Source organism: Cyprinodon tularosa, unplaced genomic scaffold (genome assembly GCF_016077235.1).
Source record: "Cyprinodon tularosa strain WSP-4 unplaced genomic scaffold, ASM1607723v1 ctg467, whole genome shotgun sequence".
Taxonomy (NCBI): domain Eukaryota; kingdom Metazoa; phylum Chordata; class Actinopteri; order Cyprinodontiformes; family Cyprinodontidae; genus Cyprinodon; species Cyprinodon tularosa.
The window spans coordinates 2202134-2223988 of NW_024039193.1; the positions used below are offsets into that span (position 1 = coordinate 2202134).

Genomic DNA, 21855 nt, shown 5'->3' on the forward strand with positions numbered 1-21855 from the left:
CACATTAGGGGAACAACAACAACTAGTCCGACTCTGAGAGCAGACAACGCGCACCATTTAGCGGCGGTGAGGCGCCCCTCCAGCCGGGCATGAAGCAGCATGAGCAGCTCCAGCCGCTGACAGGTGCCATACTCACAGTGAGACGCGGCTGATGCTCCACCGAGGATCCTCGCAGCGCAAAGAAGAACCGCAGGAAACAGAACATCCATCTTCCCCACTGGGCAACACTGTTATCTATCCGAGAGTCAGCTGAGGTGGAAGCTGCGCACAGGTTCCTGCTTGCTCCTCCAGCTCAGAGGGATGAGAGGAGTCTGGTGTGGAGAAGCAGACCTCTCCCACGATGGCACGCCCTCCCTCCTCCCTGTGAGGCACAGCCCACCTCCCTCTCTTCTCTCTCCCTCTCTGCCTGCCTCCCCCAGTCTGATTGTGGATCAGGCTTTATTGGCAGAACAGGAGAACCGGGCTGCGCAATGATTCGGTAAAAAACAACAATGGCAAACCCATAGAGAGCAGCAGCAGAGAGGCAGTGTTATCAGAAGTCACCTATCAGCAGTGGTGTGCACAGGTGTGGGCAGCCCCCCCCCCCCCCCCCATTAGTGAAAAACCTTTTCCAAAGTGCCCTCTCAGAACCCAAAATGGGTGCTAAAGTGCCCTCTACAGTGATGAGGATGTGCTGTATTTGTACTTTTTTTCACCCCTGCCCTTCAAAAAGTCTGTGTATGCCACTGTCTATCAGAAGTCAGGAGCTAACAACTTGGATATACAGTCAATAATGAAAAGGAGTCCTGGAAAATACTCTTTTTACTATTTGATCAAGTCTTATTTAAAGGTGAAGTTTGGTCACATTCAGAATTCAAACATCTGAAAGTACTTTAAATATGAAATTATTACATACTGTTCAATAAATGATAAGTGTCTTAATTAAGAGTAATTTTGATTAAGATGTTCTTTACTGGAGGCATCCATGTTTGTCAAAGAACACTACTGCCACCTACTGGTTTGTGACGTCACGGTGCGGTATCGGCTGTTGATCAAGTCCCAGTGCTGTATCTGGTGTTTGTCACAACACACTATTATCCAAGTCATCTTGAAAACATTCTACTTCCAAATGTTGGCTACATACACTGCATGAAAAGTGAGATTTTCGTCCCCGTAAACCCCCGTAAACTCCTGCAGATCTGCCTGATTTTCGTCAGTTTCCGACAATTTGCAACCCGTGCTTGTCCGCGTTTGTCGTGCCACAAATTGTCGGAAACGTACCGTGACGTATGTGGAGAGCGATCAGCTGTACTAATGGCCCTAATTAGCATATGAATACAGCAAACCCGCGCGGCTGGCCAAGTCTGGCTTGAATAACCTTCTCAGTATTGGCTGAAACCACTATTCTCAAACAAGTAAAATCGCTCGTGATTGGCAGCAAAACCACACGTGGCCACGCCAGGCTTTAATTTTCTTACTGAGTATTGGACGGAACCACTTCTTTTTAAACAAGTAAAGTCGCTCGTGATTGGTTGGCATATATATATATTTACATATAAATTTACATATATATATATTTATTCATATATATATATATATTTATTCATTCATATATTTATTCATTCATATGGTGTGTATTTATGTTATCCTACACTACTACACAATTATTATGCTACCATCAAGGACATGAATGAATTTATACAGGAAATGAAGATTTGCCAGGAAGCTGTTTATGCAAAGAAAGAGCTTTATTGAAACACAACTATATACAACGCGTATCCAAACACATGCGTTTCTAAAAATTAAAACTCCGTGAACGGTCCGTTTGCTTCCTCGGGGTTGGAGGTAACTGGCAGCATTCCCTCCGAGGCAGGTCCGATGTGCAGACGCCTAGTGTGCGTGGCCCTGTACTTTGGCATCGCTTCTAACCGGGACTGCAGCTTAACACAGAGTTCAGTGAGATCCGGCCTACGAAATGGCGGCGACCGTACAATCCATCCAGAGACACCGCCGAGGAAGGCGGACTTCCAGAGTTCCACTTCCTCATCTGCTAGCACACTCTGCCTCGCTTTCAGCAGCTGAAAAAAAAAACAACGAATCAGCGCACTGCGTATGGACACAACACATCTATTAATGTGCCTGAAAAATAGTCACCAAATAAAGTCTTACCCTCTTTCTTCTGGCCCGACTTCGAGCAGATAGCCTCCGCACGCAGCGTGTGGCTGGCTGCGTATATCTGAAGCTCCTGCGTACCGTCTGAAAATACGTCTTACAGGCAGCTGGAAAACAATTAAATGAGAGTGGTATAAATAAAAAATCAAACGCAAGTCACAGTAACAAGGAAGGAGAAAACATTAAAACAAGTCACTTACACACAATGTCGTCTTTATCAACATCGTGCAAATCTGGACTTGCCGAGATGGGAGGTCTGTGAAAACAAAATGTAAAAGCTATGATCGGTATCCATCCGTATCCATTGCCTTTTACCGCAGAATGAAAGCATATTCTTTAAATCTTACCCTTGCTCCGGTTCATAGCGCCTGCAATTAGTCTCCGAGTTGTTAAGACGGCGTACTGCTTCCTGTAAATCACAAAAAATACACTTTAATAAAGCTTGTTCTAGCAAGGCTACTATTAGCCGCTATTAGCCGGTAGCTTAGGCTAGGCTGCTTTTAGCTTAGCAGGCAGTAATCGAACATATATTTACCGCTAGCATCTCTTCTTTGAGTTCGTCTTGTTCGATGCAGAGTCGCCATCGTGTCCAAGAGGAGTTTTACCCCGAAATCCAGAAGCTCCAGACCGCTGCACAAAGCAAAGCATACATCTTCCACTGTGGCTGCACACCGCCGTTCTGAGTTTCTTGGAGATCGTAGGGAGCATGCGCGAGATGAACCAGGGTGTCCGCGGATCAATAAAAATAATTAAAAAATCGTTCTTTTTTTTTTTTTAATCAAGGCCTTAATTGGCACTAAAATTATTTAAATATGTTTATCGAAGTATTTATAATTCTTTAATAAAAAATGCTTATAAAAACAATTTCGTCAGATATATTATATCGCTCCAGGCGGAGAAAAAGCTAGAGGATATATATATACGTATATATGTGTGTGTGTGTGTTTACATACATACAGGAGTCATGGAACTCTGCTTGCAGCTCCTTCACATTTCATGTACACTAATAACTTGTGTACATGGTTCTTGATGATGGCATTAAAATCATTTCAAATAGCATTAAAATAGCATTAAATTAGAGTCACTCATTCCTGTATGAACCCTGTGAGTGCTTAATTTAATATGACATATTAAAAAAATCCCACCATCATCCAGCATATGTTCAGTTTCTGCCCAAATATATATGTAGATTTTTGTAACGGGGATAAGGATAATTCAAAACTGCTTTTTTTTTTATGAACTTGTTCACTACTTCCAAACTCAGCATCTCTTTTCATTCCTGTAATAAGAAGTTTCTTTTGAATGGATTTGATTAAAGTTTAAGTCCCTCGGTATAAAATAAATATTTTGATGGAGATGAGAAATCTTCTTCCTCGTTGGTGAATAACCAATAGTTTGGATCCAATCATTTAAATAAACGGTGTTAGTTTTTTTATATATATATATATATATATATATATATATATATATATATATATATATATATATATATATATATATATATATATATATATAAGAATTGTGCTATAATTTCTAGTCACCAATCTGTTGCTGCTATATTTTAATTTGACGAACCGGAATTTGTCGATGTTCTTTTTCCTGTTTGGTGCGATTGCAATTGCGGATCTTGACCTGGCCGGACCTTATGACCACAGTGTACCAATCTTCTCATGGCTACTTCCAACAGGATAATGCGCCATGTTATAAAGTAAATCATCTCAGACTCATTTCTTGAAACTTTTCGACTTAAGTAATTGTGAATTGAGCATATTGACAGACAACATTTTATTTTTTATCTTAAATGCAATTTTTTTTTTATAATTACTGCTCTAAATGTATTGCTCTGTCAGCTAAAGATCTGTTTTGGTCTCTATACTTTAATTAAATAAATCAATTCAAGCTAAAATGGAAGAGGCTATACTAAGCCTGATCTCTTTGTATCAGAGAATTTCTTACCCAGAAAGATGTCACTTGGGGTAAAACCCCCCCTGCAACCCTGGTTTGCATTTGTATAGCTCACAGCATGTTCATTTACATGTTAAAGCCTCCCCTAGAATTCCATGGGGGGGAGGCATGGGGGGAACACTGCCTAAGAGAGTCCACGTCAATTTCTGACAATTTACGGGAGTTTTCGGCGAAGCCTGCAAATTGTCGTAAACTGCCGCTAACCTGAAGTTCCACGACAATCTACAGTGCCGCATATTGACGAAAATCCCACTTTTCATGCAGTGATATTACATGTTTTTTCTCTGGCCAGAAGGTCGATGGCAAATCCTCCCTCTTCAAGTTGGCAATCCAACGACGAACCCGTCCCTGGAGGATCAGGAATCGGAAAGGTGAAATAACTAAAAAAAAAATTTTTTCACTTTTACCCAATGTATTCCAACATCCAGCTGCCATGCACGTGGGCATTGTCAGTTTCACTATAGCTCTGGTGAATTTCAATGGTGAAGTCCTCTGGAAATCTTCAATAATTGTTGTTGATTGCAGATGTGTCTAGTAGTTGCCACTGATTTAGCTCAAAAAGAGGGGAGAATGGCGCTAGGCTTACCACAGCATGACATCAGTGCCGGAAGATTTCAGGAGTGAGGTGTTACTATATTTGGAAAAAAGTGGTGTTCCCAGACTAAGTGATCGCAACATAAATTATTGTTTTTTTTTTTTTTTACTGATTAACTTAATTAACTCACTGCTAATGTATTAGTTTTAGGTATAGATAATGATACATTGATTATTCCTTGCTGACCGGACTTTTCGTTTAAAGAACAAACACATTTTAAGTCAAGCCGCAAGAAATACATTTCTATCATTATTGTCAGAGGTTTTTAATGTGGTTATAGCATTGTTAAATTCTGTTAAACAATAAAAATTAAATAAACTCTTTTAATGTTGTAGTTTGTGTTATATGGGAGATTTCAGTTTATTTTATTTCCTAGGACAATTTACTCCAGTCAATTGTTGAAAAATGTTTTGGAGAGAGGGACCCACTTTCTAACTCCAAATCAAGCTCATACCTAAACCGAGAGTTGAACTCAAATGTCAAATGATCTCTTAAAACATAGCTACTGTTGGTCTCTTTTATTTTTTCATTGCAACTGGCTACAGTAGACGATTAAACGGTAGAGAAACAACTAAGAGTGGACAAGAAATGAGCACTACTTCATAGGCTTCCACTTTTGTGTCAATGTGAAGAAAGATATTGATAGGCTACAGCCCTCACTGCAAAAAAAATCAAATTTTAGTAATGTATTGGCCCAAATTTAACACAAGACTTTTTTTTTTTTTTATTATTATTAAAAAACGATGTGGTTGTCTTATAATCAGGGTCTAAACAATAAATCGGCTGACAGTTGTCTGGGGTCACCACACGAACACAACAGCAGAAGGCGCCAGTCTTTTGTAAAGCCAGTGACCTCACTGTGGCTGGGGTCATCTTTCTATCACAACAGAAAAGTTACAAGGTTGCTAAAAATGGGGAGTGGCTGTTCAGTAGATCAAAAGTCAGACAAGTTTGGAGACATTTGAGGCAGAGTTATGACACCAATTTCAAAATGATGTTGGTCAACACAGGCAGGCATCAAACAGCTGCAGCAGGCAGCAAAGAAGCACAGAGTCAGAAGATGGCACGCTCAAAAAGACAGGAAAAATGCAAACAGCAAAAGAAAAGCTTATCATAAAATTGCAGAGCTGCAAGGTGAAAGTAGGAGTGACAGCAAATGCAGTGAAGCAAAGTTCAAATTTCATTCAAGATGAAGTGCAGCAAATTTTCAATTAAATGTCTCATAAGTTGTTTTGCTTTTTTGTACTTTTTATTGTTTAAGTGCACAAATCTTTCAATGCTATATTATTTCACTGAAATTCTTAGCATTTCAATTTAAAATAGCTTCTTTAAACCTGTAAATGACCCGTTTTTAATTTTGCTACAAGAAAAATTCCAATGTAACATTGCTATGATCTATTATTTTTGCCTCCATTGTTTTTGTAAATGTATAATTCTTTACATTTTACCTTGTTTTAAGGGACTTTATTTTAAAAAACTACCCGACCGGATTGAAGTTAGTGGCTACCGCGAGATTACGGAGAAGAAGAGACTGGGATTGAAACGTAGTGAAATAAGGAAAGATTGTTAAAAATAAAAAAGCTTTATTTGAAGGACTTGCACCCTCCAAAGTGTCACAAGGTTAGAGCTTGAGTGAATAAACATGTTTAATGTGTGTTCATGTGTTTTGAGATGATTTACAGCGTGTGAAGAAGTTTTTTCTTTATGTGTTCAGTCTCTGTAGCTTACGTATAAGGTGCTAATTTTACATAGTATTGGATAGTACCGTAATACATTTTTCTCCTGCGCTCTGCTTAGCTCTTACGGTGGTTAGTTTAAAGGATTATTGTTGGCAACACTAAGATTCCAATAAACAAGAAAACCATCAAGTGTTTACCATCTTTCGGGGGAGATGCTACAAAACCAAATAAATTTGGTTTATCAGTCTTTTTGTTTCTTTTTGGTGTTTCTGTTTGGTTCCTAAAAACTGCTCCTTGAAAGAAGGGTTTGTGTTATAATCAGAGTCGCCCTATGTTTGGGTCATTACGGTAAGTAATTTTTTCTTGAATTTAGGTGGTAAATGAGACACTTTGCCAATGGAACAAGAAAATTTACATAAAAAAAAGAAAAGCACTTACAGTCTCTTATTTCAAGTGCATAATATCAAACTATTTCCAGGGTAGAAATGCTCATTCCATTGGCAGATCATCTTATTTACCTTAAGAAATTAGGGGTGAATACACTAATTTAAAGAAATCTTTTGTCCTTTTTCACATAGTTTTTTGCTTAAAGTTGGATTCCGGAATTAATTATTAAATGAAAATTACTTGCATCCTTGTTATTTTCACGTATTTATTTATTTTAATAATGGCGTTAGCCTTAGCGTACAAGGTAAGTGGAAAGAGAAGTGAAACCAATTTTCGTCCATAGACTGCTAAAGATAGACACCAGTCCCAACTAGAGCATGTGAGCTGAGTGTGGAGCGAGCGGTGGAGCGGAGCAGAAGCAATATGGTGGAGCGCAGAGCGGTTTTCAATTCAAAGGCCGGAGTGAGGATTTCACTCTGCTCCAGTTCGCTCCGATGCGCTCACAACAATCAAAGTCAATGGAATAGACTTTGTTTAAATTCATGTTCAACTTAAACCCTAGGCCAATGCTTATGCTGTAGTCTGTGCCTATAATCTGTTGTAGTCTATGTTTCATCTTTACCACGGATTCGCTGTAACAACAATTTCATATTCTGTGATTAAAAAGTGGGATACAATATCATAAAAAACATACACTAACTATAATTAACAATACATAGTGGGTTTACATAAAGTGACATGATCCGCTGAGATGCTCTGGTCCCAACATGACCTGGATGGAAAAACAGGAGTGGATGGATGGATGGATGGATGGATGGATGGATGGATGGATGGATGGATGGATGGATGGATGGATGGATGGATGGATGGATGGATGGATGGATGGATGGATGGATGGATGGATGGATGGATGGAAGTAGCTTGTTGCAAGTGAAATGGCATTGACTAACACATGTATCATATCAAACAAATCAAGATAGCTTTTGCATTGCAGATCAAATTGCTAAAATTATAATCATGAATATAAATTAACCTAAAGATTTTGTACTAAGAAGATGTATCTTTTCGAGATTATCAAAATTTGTGTATTTCGCAAGCTGTTATGAAACCATTTTTTACCTGTCACCTGAGAAAAACTAACACCAACCATTCATTACTTTTAAATCATGAAGAAACTTATTTATGGGTGATTTTGAATGCATGTGAATAGAAACACCACAGTTGTGAAATTCCTAGTTTTTACAACAGTAGAGGAATACTTAAAACGTTTCATATTTGTAATAAAAATGCAGCTATAGTTATACAGGAGATAAGTCTCAAATTTCCTAAAATGAATGTATTTACTCTTAAACATCGAAATTTTGTTTTGTATTTTGTCTGTTTATACAAAATGACAATAACGTTTAAGTCTTAAATGTATTCTGGAGGACTTTCTCGATTTTTAAAAAAATACCTGCCCTCTCTCTTTTGAAAAAAAAAATACCAGAGCAAGCATGAGCCCAGTGCACACTCTGTTTAAAAGTTGCTGTTCTTATAGCTTAGACAAGCTTAATGTGTCCGAATGTCCACCCTAACCCGTAAATCCCTAAATCAATAAATAAAGAGCGGGGACTATAAATTGCAGTTTATATCAAACTCAGTTAACTGACCGTTCGGACAGATGATTACTACTTTTTGCTCCATTAGTCATGTAACTTCTCCTTCACTGCGCGGCGTCTGCACCATCTTTGTTACTAATTGCTCAGACAGCAAATCCCATAATGCTTTGCGAGGAATGCCCTCCATGCAAAGCATTCTGGGATATATCTTACTCTTCTGAGGCCATTCATTCTTCTCATATACTTCGTAGACACTTTTTCTCTTACGACACTCTGGTATTTTCAAAGAACTGCGTAGATAAAGGTGAGCTTCAATGGCGGTCTGAAACCGTAACTCACCACAGATATACACCTGAAAGTGTCCATGTGCAGAAAAAGAGAGCTAACGGGAAAAGCGTGTTGGACAGCCTTACGTAAACATATCACCAGAATGATTGACAATTAGGAGGACCACTTATTTAGATGATCCACCCAGAAATAAAAGGTCGTCCACTATACCTCTAATTTGAGTAGGTAAATAAGATGATCTGCCAATGGAATGAGCATTTTTACTCTAATCAGATATTATGCACTTGAAATAAAAGACTACAGTTGATTTTTCTAAATGTAAACTGTCTTACTCTCATTTCCCTCCTCAATTCAAGAAATAATTACTCACTGTATTGATATACAAGACGACCCTGATTATAGCATGACCCCCTATTTCCAGGACCAGTTTTTAGGACCAAACAAAAAGACCAAAACGGAAGGCCCCATGGGTTTTCACATCAATGTGTTATAGAAATTGGAGTTATATTTTATGATATTCATTAAAAATAAATATTTCCTGATAAAAACAATGTAGTTAATCAATTATAATCATTTAAAAATAAAAAAAAATTATCTTTAATTTTTATATTTTGCTGAGGCCTCCGCAGAGCCAGAGGAGAAATTCTCTGGTCTAGAAAATACTTTTTGTTCTAGAGTCCAGTGGTAGTGAGCTTTACTCCACTGCATCAAACATAGGTACTGTACATGATTATGCAAAGCTTCAGATACTCACTCTCTTCACAGCCTTTCTGAAGGCCACATACATTTTTGTGATTATAAACTAATTACTAACAGGAAGTTGGAGACCTTTGTGAGCTATGCTATTTGTTGCTGAGTAGCTGTCATTCTCATTGATTTCTACTAAAAAAATTATACCACCAACATTTGAATGTGGAATATCTACAAATGAGGAGTTTACACACCTGGACCTAATTCAAAGGTGACATTGAATCATAATAACAGAGTTTCTGAGACTGACCTGTTATTTCACAGGTTACTGCCTACATGCAGTCTACAAGCCTAGAGGCTGGATTTCTTCCTCTTCTAGTTTGAAAATACAGACATATTGGGACAATTTAATTAGAATATTCTTTTGATGAGTCTCATTTTTCACAATTAAAGCACCTTCTGAAGCAGGTTTTAAAACAGCCCAGGCTAAGTCTTCATTTTTGTAATTTAATGTGTTTTTATGTGATAATTTGAACTTTAAACTGTTATGATGTCATTAGGTTGAAGCAGGAAATCATTATGAAATAACAGTAAAAAAGGCTGTGGATAGTCTACCGGCACAGCGCTAAGGAAAGCATATGACCTCTACAGATTACATTTTAATTAAATAATCTGGTAACATTGCTGTACTATGATCCACCGGTTATCTATCATTTTTTAATCATGGCTCATTGAATAGTAACATCTAAAACAAAAGCAACAAATGAGATTAGGTTTTTGGCATTTTTTGGCAAATGTCTGCTTAGCATAGAATACATATTTTCAGTAAGCTAAGTTGGTGCAGGCAGCTGATAAAAGCTTTTAATGTCATGACTTTGCTAAAGTTCAGACCCAAATGCAAAAGACCAAACAGGGAGACCAGGGAAAAGGTTTAACAGGTTTTATTGAAGAGATAATGCAGAGAGAATTGTTACTCTGAACACTGCTCAACCAGACCTGAAAAGTGAGGGGAAGGTACAGCGGTTAGTTCAGGCTTAGTGGGAAATTTCGATTCGTGAACTTGGAGAAGAGGATTTGGTTGCTGCGTCACGTTTCCAGAGAAGTTGTTGAATCTTTGATTCCAGTCTGTATGCTGTTGTTCCAGTGTTTGTCTGATTTGGTGGAGGGCGGAACAGGGTTTACCCAGAATACGGTTGTTTGTAGGTGACTGGAGAAACTGACTGCCACTCAGATTTCCTGCGGTACTTGAACGGGTCGTAGTGGAGATGAATCCCTTTCTCAGTGTGAAGCTGAAACGATCTCTTGGGGAAAGTGGATCCAAACCTCCTGTTTGGATCCCCAGCTCAGTTTGAAGCTCAGTTGGTCCTTCCAGGGAGAGAAGGTCCGAAAAATCCAGTTTGCAGGATGACTTCCTGCCGAGAGGCAAAAGACAAAACAATGTTAAAACTTAGTTTGACAAGAACTTGGCTAGAGTACCCAAAACTGGCAAACACTCTGGTGTCGAGGTAGTGGCAGTCAGCAGCTTAAGAAAACTTCGTTAACGAGGAAACCATCAGCAGATGTGTGAGGAGGCAGACCAGAACCAGGCACCTCCTGGTGGAGGAAGGGAGACAAACACAGAAACACATAGACAGGAGTCCTGACATTTAGTGCCAAGTTAACCTTGTCAGTGTCATGATTACTACCCTGACAGCTGACTTAATTTCTCATTTCACTCACCTGCCTAACTCTGCCCGGTTGCCAATTATGACTCATCTTATCCACCTGCTCCTGTTGCTTTATATAGGGCTCAGCCAACCTAGCGGGGGCAGATCATTGACTTTGTTTTGACTTTGAGTTCATAGCTCATGTTTTTGTTCATGTTCCTGTTCTCGGAGGCCAGTGGTGAGAGAGGGTTTTTATTCTTGTCGTAGTGTTCCTGGTCGTGTCAAGTTTTATCATACAGTAGTTTTGTAGTGTAAGCATATCCTAATTTTCGTAGTGTTCCTGATCATGTCAAGTTTTAAAGTATCATAGCTTTCCTGTTATCAGGTAAACTATGGTACTGTTACCTTGTTCTGCCTCTCAACTACTGAGCTTGCCTGTTCCCATCTGAACGATCTGCCTGAACTCGCTGTTGGACTCCTGGAACCCTGAACCTGCCTGTTCCTGATCTAATAAGAACCTCTTACCAGGTAACAGACTCCTGGATCTCTGAGCCTACCTCTTCTGAACTGTATCCCGGACCTGACTCAGATTCATGCTAGTCCCCCCGCTGCTGCTGAGGATCCAAAGCTCCGTGTATCATGTATTGAAATAAACGCTTTGAATCTTCCCACTGTCTGTCTCACCTTGAGTATTGGGTCATAAGTTCTTAGCTCATTACAGTCAGAGCTTAGTTTGCCAAACATAATGACTGCGCAAAAGATGTTCCCTGCAAAAAAAAACATACTGTGCAGAAGACATACTAACAACATATGGTATAAAAGACTAAATGATTAGAAATTAATGTATTATGAATATTTATGAGATAAGAAAGAAAGTGCTGTTCTATTTCTGTCTATCTGATTGAAATCAGCTATATAGTAAAGTTTATTCAGATGAAAATGGCTTACAGTCTGAGTGGAAATCCCTTAGTATGTTGTTTCTTTTACCCTGTATCTATAGATTATATACAGTTTATCATATTTGTTATAAACAAATAGTGACAAAGCAATACTGTTGTCTAATATGAGGGAATGCTCACATATTTGCACATAAAACTGAAACTGTAATAAACAAAACATCTTGGTTTGGAAATCTGACCAGTATTGTGATAATTTTCTCCGGCACCAGCAGCATCAGTCAAAAGCAACGACTCTAGCTGACAATGACATGTGAATTATATATAGTGACCTGATTCTAAGAGAAAGGCTGTAAGATTATGAATTAAAAATACTCATATCTTTGTTTTAGATGTTGAATCCATCCAGGAGAAAACACAATGTCTCATTTCCTCTTTATTTTTTAACATCACTATTACTTTTTCAAGACAATCGGGTGAGAACATGTGCAACATCTGTGTGTCCACTATAAAAATAAGCAAGGAGTTAATTTATTTATTAATTGCTTTAAAATCAAATCAACAGTTAAAGATGAAGTATTTTTTTATTTCGTTGAATCTCTTTTCTAGAAATGTTTAACTTTTTTTAATCTAGATTTCAATCTGAAAATCAAAGACGAATCGCTACAGGATGGAGAGTACATTTAGAAAATAACTGAAGTATAGCTGCACTGTAAGTCTGTAGCAACTTTGAAATCTGACTGAGCCCTTCACTCTCACTACTTTGACCATAATACCAGTGCCAAAATAAGTACAGTTTTCAAAAATTCCAAAATACAGTGTAACACCAAAAGGCGACAGTTTTAGAAGTGTTCTTTGAGCCTCTGTCAGTGAGCCCCAGGGCAGCTGTGGCTACAATGTAGCTTGCCACCATCAGTGTGTGAGTGTGTGCGTGAATGGGTGAATGAATGTAGTGTAAAGCGCTTTGGTCAAGTCTCCTAACTTCAATAAAGGCGCTATATAAGTACAGGCCATTTACCACTTACCATTTATTTTGAATTTTTTCTGCATTTTTTCATGCAAAAAAATTAAGGAGATTAAAACTCCACTCCTTTCCACTTTTTTATATAAAAATAACATGCTGATAAAAAAATCCAGTCCGCATTTTCAACACAACCTTAGTGCTCACACACGAGGACATGCCAGGTTGATAGTCCATATTTATGCACCAGCCCACCAATTCACTGTGCTGACAGCAGCGGTGCTGAACATGAGCCAGATATTGAAAAAAGACCGGGATTTCTGAGCATTTATTACCATTTGAATTTTATCTTATCTTATCTGGACTAAGATAATTCACTTTGTAAATTCATGAAGATTTGAAGCAAATATAACCAATACAGCAGCTGGTCTAAATTATCAATGTGGAAACTGAGTGTTGGATCTAATTGACATTGCTTTCTCTACATCTAGTGCTTTTTTAGTGTGCTTTACTCCTTGATGGCTCTAATTTAGCCACTGGATTTTGTCTCAGTTTTAGTAAATGTTTTGCTCACAAGTAAAATAATTATTCCTCAGTCTAGTTGAACAATCTCCCATTGGATTTTAACCCATAGGAGATTTACAAAAGAACATAGGCGATTCACAAAAAAAGGAAAATTTGCATTTTATTTTTCAGAAGATCAGCCACCCAAGAAAAAACCAACCACATTCAGAGAGGATGTGTAGAACAAATCAGTGATCCTGGATTCATAGAGGAGGAATCACAGGGATGTTCTCATTGTGTTATTACTTTTCTTATTTATTTATCCTTATTTTGGTCCATTAAATATGTTTAAAAAATTAATTTCCATTACATCTACCAAAATGAAACATCCACAGAAATGGTGTCTTGTGTCATTGTGATTTTCTTATAAAATCTACAGCCTCTTGGAAGTTCTGAATTGTCAATTGTAAAAAGATAATAAGTTAGGACTTTTAATGCTTAGCCTATTACAAAATATTCATACACAATATAGTTTGCAAAGTTCCTGTATTAGTGCCAGTAATCCAGTAATAACTCATTTGTTTCCCATTGTTTATTTTACTTGAGCTGCAAAATATCTTTAATAAACACAGTTGTAAAATTCTTAGTTTACAGTAGATGCAAGTATTTTAATGGGGTCCATACTTTCACTTTAACTCTCTGAAAATCGCCAGAATTTAGATAATAATGTATATTGTGTGAAAATGTTCCACATACTGTAACTATGGAGCACATATTGTTATTCAGTAACATTTACTGTGCTATAAAAAATTCCAAATTTGGCAACTTAGTTTCAGTTAAATCCTCTGAAAACCTCCAACCTAGAGCTGCACATTTCCTCAAAGCCTTTCTATCTAACCCTGAAAAGGGTTGCCTGTCCAAACTATGTCAAAATCTCACTCCAAGATTTGGTGAAAAGTTGGCAGCCTTGTTTACAGGAGGTCGATTATCAAGAAGTTAGATTGTAGCCAGTTTCTTAGAAGAATCTTGCTAACCAGTTAGCAACTTAGTGCTAGTAGGTTCCCAATGGGAAATTCCATTGGGACCAAGTAGCACTAAATTGGTGACTTAGAAACGACACTGTCAAGGAACGCTATGGACAGCAGACAAATGCAAGAGGAGGAGAGTTTAGTGTCGGACGTCGTGGATGAGTCTCCTCCATCATACACTTTTTATTTAGAGGAAGAAAGTTGGGACGAAGAGATGTTTCAAAGAGGACGCCAGGGTGGCAGAAGCTTGGTTTGGTGTAGAAGGCTTACAGCCGTTCATGTTTGAGCCCTTGCCTCGCAACGCTGCCAGTTCTGTTAGCTCTACGCCTGCCGAAGACACAGACGTCCATCCCCGTGAACACTGGGACGGAACTCAATGGTAAAGTAAATGATTCTTAGTCAACCGTTGCATATATTAGCTGCGACATATGTATCAAGATGCTATAACTGAAACATTTTGACTGAATGATGATCGTAAATATATGATTGGCCTAATGTAGGTGTACAAGATGATGTATGACTAACTGGCCTGCATAAGATAACAAGAAAACAACACACATGCAGATATTACAATATATACATTTTCTGAATGTTGGGACAATATTGTCTGATAAAGAATACATTTATATATATTTTTAAGCCTGAATTATTTGACATTTACCGTATTTTCACGACCATAAGGTGCACCGTACTAAAAGGCGCAATCTCAGTTATGTGTGCTATTTCTGTATTTAACACAGACATAAGGCGCACTGGACTATAGGGCGCAGGTTTTATATACAGGTACATGTCCTCTACTACGTTTAAATACCTCTATTGCGTATTTAAAAATAGAGAGGGAGCAAAACTGAGTATGATTGTGCTTTATTCATGTATTTATTACAAAGTATTAATCAAACCTGGGAGCTGGCCGTGAGACAGACACATCGCTCTGATGACACAGAGCGCTGTGATCACTCCTTTGAAACTGTTTATTGACGCATAAATTAACTTAAAATGCAGAAATCTGCCGGCAGAATATGTTCGCTTTTATTATCCTGGTGCCTGCAGTTTAGATTATTTAGATGAAAAACACCTACCAGCTGCCGCTGTGAACCGCGAGGAGGCTGGTATGTGGGGGTCTTGGGGTCTCCGACAGAAATAATATTGGAAGGTGGGATTGTAATCTGGATGAACTGACTGCAATTATTACGTTTTCAGGTGGACTTTCTCACTTAAAAACATATTAAAACTACTGTATTCCCACTGATCACAGCAAATATAGCTGCAAGGCAAAGAAAGGATAGAGCAGCTCCGCCCAACGCGCGTCAAACACACTTTTGCACCACGCAGCTAGAGCAGCAAAGCTGCTTCAGCCGCGCGTCAGAACTAACTGGTACAAGCAGCAAAAATGAAGCAGCAGACGCGATTTTGCTGCTCCTGCTGCTTCCGGTGTGAACGTAGCATTACTTTGAACGGCCGGTTCACACCGATGTCGAGCGGTTGAAGTTCCTTTGTCAGACCTCCCGGAATAATAGCAAGCACAGCGTTCATTTGTTTCACCAAGTTTTTCACATCAGCTGTGAGATGGGAGCGCATGGAGTCACAGATTAACAGCAATGGTGATGGGTGGAAAAAACCACCTGGTCTCCTTACATACATGTCCATCCGCCACTCTCACTCTCAATGAGGAGATGAAGAGTTCTGCATAAAGCACATACCTGTTCTTTTATACACAATCCACGCCCACACTTCCCCTTTTAACGTGGTCTTAACAACATCTGCAGTAACAACACACACAGGGCGCACCGCACTATAGGACGCGCCGCACATTTTGAGGGAAAAAAGACGTTTATATGCGCCTTATAGTCGTGAAAATACGGTAATTATGGTTTCCCTACGACTTTAAGGAGGTTTCTACCTTACTTGGTGTTATGCATCTTCTTTTGGGATAAGCCAGACCCAAGTGCTAAGGCTTTATCCTCCACACTATCTTTCTCGAATTTGAGCTCATGAGGTGTGAGCTGCTCCCATCCCACCTACAGCAAAACAATCCCCACACCATCATACAGTATATGACAGTTGGGGTAATTGCAAGCCTTCCCACTTGAACTACATCATGGCCATTGTGTCCAACCAATTTTTAGTTTAGATTAATCAGTTCACAGGATATGTGTCCAAATATTGAGGTCTATGACATTTGCAAACTGTAATCAGGCTTTTTATGTTGCTCCTGGGAAAATGACTTTTTCTAGCCGAATGCCTTTAAATCTACTCATTTCGCTGTGGATAATGAGTCTTTCTTGTGCCCACCAGCCAGTAACTCAAAAGGCACAACAAAAATTCTCCTTAGAGTGGAATGAGAAAAAGGGAGGAGCTAAGGGGCGGCCAGAGTTTGGCCAATGATTGACTTTTCATGTATCCTTGTTGTTTCCATATTGACATAATTGAACACCGTCAGGACATGCTGTTCCCCTCTAAACCAGAGTGTAGCAGCAATGATGCTCCTAAGTATCATTGCTGCCATGATAAGTAAAATGTCCGTACTATTCTACTATTTTATATTTTAGTAAATTAACCCTGAACTTACAACAAAGGCAATTATTAAATATTCACATCAATGTATCAGTGCTATCAATGTAAGAATTGATAGCACTGATATCACTGCCTCAGAACATATAACTGGAATTCATGGTCTTTTTAGAAATATTCTTATGCGTAATGGTGAAGAAGGAAATGTTATATCTCTGCAAGTTTTCAAGGAGTTTACTGTGTAATTAGATATAAAGAACCTCTCAATCCATTTAATGTTTGTGTTATCCAAAAAATTAATAATGAATGCAGAAAGCATTGATATATCATTATGCGCATCTTTAAAAGAAACTGTTTCATTTAAATCCAATCTGTTTTCTGGAATTCAGTTGAAAAACATAGATGTTGTGATTGTTTGGTTCCGATTGGTACTGTGAGATTAGAGTAGATTGACCCTAAACTTGTTTTGGTGTCTATAAAGATTCAGCCCTCCCTCATGATACATTGGTCCCTCCCTGGCCACCTACAATATATAGAAAAATTGTGGCATTGCCACTTTATGATGGTCAAACTAGATGAATTTAACAGCTTCAGTTATCTTTTCCACTGGACAAACTAGAATGGTTTGTTTTTTGTGTTTTTTTTTTTCCTCTGTTTTTTATAGATGTTTCCTGAAACTACACCTGTGCATCCAGCAAACACAAATATTGTAAATCCACAAATCAGATGCATAGAGAGGTAACGTAATCGTGTTATATGTGCATATCAGGATTTTAATTAAATGTACGTTTTTTAATGAATTAATACATAAACGTTTTTCGATTGTCATTGTTCTAGCATTTAAAAAGTAGCAATAATTTTAGAAAAGTATCAAATAGGGAAACAGTGAAGAAGAAATACATGTTTGCGGTTTAACATGGTGTATGAAAATACTGTAGCAAATGGGCAGAGTGGAAACAGAGCTAACAAATTAACAGAATAGACAGATTTGGAAACCTTATTCATCACTGTCCCATACATAGATAAATTGGTTTATCTTTTTCTTCCATGGCAACAACAGTTTCACAGAACTTACTTTGTTTTGGTGGGAGAGTGTGTTTTATTCTTAGTGTTCAGTTTTTCTAAAGTCCTTCATTCTTCATGCCGGCTGTGTTGGCATGCTCCACTCAGTCTGTTCTATCAGACTTGCCAAGATTTGCTGTGACAAGTTGTGTCAACGGCCAATTTGTGGTCACTCAGTCTTTTTTGGATTGATGTCTGTGATTACTCATGCTGTCCAAATAATCTGTTGCCTGTTTTGTTGTGTTTAATAGCTAAATGATGCACTCCTCCCTTTTTGTTGGCTCTAAACTGGTAGGTCAGAGGCTAGCAGCTGAGTGTCCTGACTGAGCCTCTGGTTGCAACTAACAGACTAGTTCTGGGTGAAAATTGCACCTACTTCTTCAAGGAGCCTCCAAACCTAAACACAGAACAATAGGATTTTTTTAAGACAAACCCACTTTATGTGTCAGGACTCCAGTCTGTGTGTTTGTCTTTTGTATTGTTCTCCCTTCCACCAGCAAGAGGCGCCTGATTCTTGTCCGCCTCCTCACACACCTGGACGTTTACCTCATTATCGGAGTGCTCTTAAGCTGCTGGTTGCCACTACCTCGACACCAGAGTGTTTGCCAGTTTGGGGAAGTCTTCCTGCAAACTGGACTTTTTCAGACCTCCTCTCCAAGGAGGGATCAACTGAGTCCTAAACTGAGCAAGGGATTCAAACAGGAGGTTTGGATCCAGTCTCCTTTGAGAACGTTGAAATTACTCTCTGAGGGAATCATCTTCACCACGACCCTTTCAAGTACCGCAGGAAATCTGAGTGGCAACCAGCGTCTCCATCCATCTTCACCGTCCGAGTTCTGGGTAAACCCTGTTCCGCCCTCCACTGAATCAGACATACTCTGGCAAATCTACACACAGATTGGAGTCAAGGATCCTCCACTTCTCTGGAAATGTTAGTCAACAAACAGATCCTCTCCTTCAAGATCAACGAATCTTGAATTTCCCACTGAGCCTGAACTAACAGTCTGTCTTCCCCTCGCCTTCCAATTCCGGCTGAGCAGAGTTCGGAGAAACTCTGCACCGAGCTCAAATATCTTCACTAAAACCCGTTGAACTTTTATTCTGTGTCTCTCTGTTTGGCTTCACTGCATGTGGGTCCGAGCTTTAGATAAAATCGTGACAATCTGGTGGGGACTGGTAGACTTACTTCTCTACAGACACCTCCAATAGCCCTGCAGGGTTGGGGAGGCACAATTAACCCAAAGAAATACTGTGTTTAGACAATGTACTGTTGTGGACATACTGGAATAATTTCCCCAATTTAATGCTGTGATCAAAAACCTTGTCTGCAGATTTACAAATGTCACATTTTTGAGGTATCAAAAATATACCATGTTCATGATACAGCTTCCAGACCTTGGCCTATAACACTTCTATTCAGACTTGCTTAGACTGGAACTGCTAGTGACTTTGGTACTGGGCTCATTTCAATCTAATGGCTGCATTCACATAAAAAAAGGTGGCCTAATGAGTTGCAAATTACCCCACCGATGCCATTTGGCACCTTCCGTTAGAAACAGGAGCAGTGAGAGGTGGCTGATAGTCCTAGTCTTAAACCATGTTGTATTTCTTTTACAGTGCTATACAGAGAAGTATCAATTCAGTAAATCATGCCCTTCAAGGCAGATAAGTAATACATGCGTAAACACACATATAGTGAGTAAAATTAGATTTCACAATGAGATGAGACAGATTTCCAAGTAGCTCAGTAGAATTCCATGTGTTGTTTAGCTGTTTCTCCCTCAGGCTCCGACACATATTGTTCCTTTGCTTTCAGTCACTTTATTCCCTGTGCACATGCTGAATTTAGATTTGGGCTGATGATGTATTCAGTCTGAGAAATCTCGTAGCTTTCTATTATATAAACATATAAACTACAAATAAACCAGAAAAAGTTCACATGTATAAACAATTCTGAAACTTTCAAAAGTTTGAATCATTTCCTTAAAAACAGCTTTTCACCCTGAGCAGGTTAACAGTCCATCACAGGCAAACAGGTCAAAAAGCCATTCACACACAAACCAACTCCATGAGGGAATGCAGAGATACCAATTACCCTAACAGAAAGCACACCTGGGAGTTTTTTGGGACTGGAAGAAACCCGTAGTACCTAGAGATATCCAGTTAGAACATGTACAGTAAATCTTAAAAGAAACCAGGTTGGGATTTAATAACAAGGACCTTTTTACGGGTAACAACAATCTTACAAAAACTCTGACTTTGATAGGATATGTTATAGTTTATATTCTTTGGTATCATTAAATTAGATTATTTATCTGGTTTAACTTTTCTACCTCTAGGTTAATGTGTCCTCAGTGCACTCTGTGGTAGGAGAAAACACTCTGCCCTTTTCTGTCTACCTCTGCCATATACATTCCTGGTTTTTATGCTCTATAGATGAAAGCAGCTTTTACAACTGGCCTTACTAACCAAAAAGGCAAAAACATACCCACAGTTCCAATTACTGTACTGTGTGAAAAGTGGGCTAAAGATCACAGTGAAATTGCGGCCTGAAAGCATCTTTGAACATTGACAGATGATAAAACATAGCAACATTTTCTCTTTGGGTCTGACAGAATATAGCATTCCTACTGTTTCTACTGATATGACTATGAGTTGTGTAACTGAATATTAAAAGTAATATAGTTAATCACCTTTTAGAAATAAAAAACGTTTACCTATTTTTCATATACTAAAAGTATAGTCAAAAGGCATACGCAGTGTATCCTAGATGTTATAAATGAGTAACAGGGAATAGATATGCACCATTATCACCTATATAATCACATATAGCTTCCTTACATCAAATTAATTCAGTCTAACATCCCATTCTATCTCAGTGCTGCAGAGAGAAAAAAGTAAAGCCTGCATCCTCCTGTCTATTACATCTTTCAGCTCATTCTGCTTTTTTCAAACCAGCCCAGAGAGACAACCCATCAACAAATGTCGGTTCAGTCTTGGAGCTTCGGCCTATTTCACACATCACATACCTGCAGCACCGCAATTCTTTCAACCCAATGTAAAAAATAACACATCTTTTGTGAACCCCCTTGATTTGAGAGAAAAGCCTCAAGAGCTGCCTCATTAAGCCTTTAACCATAGTTTAATGAAGGGACACAGACCTTAAGGAAAATGTATTTTTTTGTATTCTTCACGAAGACATTATAAACTGGTATCGTCCCTGGGAACCTTATAGCAGTGGTTCCAAAACTTTTCAGGCTCTTGGCTCTCTTTTGTTTACAAAATAGTTTTTTTGTCACTCCCAGTTACCCCCGCTGGCTAACTTTTTCAAAAATTAGACAAAGAAAAGTTAGCAGTGGTAAATTGAACAGTGCAATAAAATAAACTCCACACTCCCTTTAAATCACCTACCTTTGGATTCACTGCCTCATAGTATCCATATCTGTCTGTCTTGAACTTTTACTCATAAAAAAAAAAACTATGGATGCAGATCTGAGGAATTTTCATACCAGAGGCAGGGGCTCAGATTTAAAGAAGCTGATTGGCACTCAAATAGCATTAGCACTGCAGGGGGATGGCACCCATCCCCCTGCAGTGTTGCAAAAATGTCTCTGCATGCTATTTAGTTCAGCCCTTAACCAAAAGAAAACTGTAAAATCTCCACATATATTTTCAGAATTATTTAGATTTACTCACAAAGATTATATTTCATTTCTGTTTTTCAAGAAAAATGAATCAGATGAAAACATCTGGAAGCTTTAACATCGCTGTCTCTAAACGCTTCATCCCTAAAAAGATCTGAATTACACAGGAGTGAGTCCTCCTATCAGGAGTACAACACAGGTTATTTGTTATCATCTTTAGCGTAATGGTCAGCACCAAAAAATCAAAGGG

The 21855-nt window shown here is 38.6% G+C and overlaps 1 protein-coding gene across 1 annotated transcript in view; it reads right to left on the reverse strand.

Moving 5' to 3' along the window:
- cntnap5a (contactin associated protein family member 5a) overlaps window positions 1-371 on the reverse strand; it is a 288938-nt gene extending 288567 nt beyond the window's left edge. The window contains exon 1 of the mRNA XM_038301437.1: window positions 137-371. Coding sequence (XP_038157365.1) covers window positions 137-209 — 73 coding nt within the window. The 5' untranslated portion in view covers window positions 210-371. The remainder of the gene's footprint in view (window positions 1-136) is intronic.
- Between the last annotated feature and the right edge of the window lie 21484 nt (window positions 372-21855).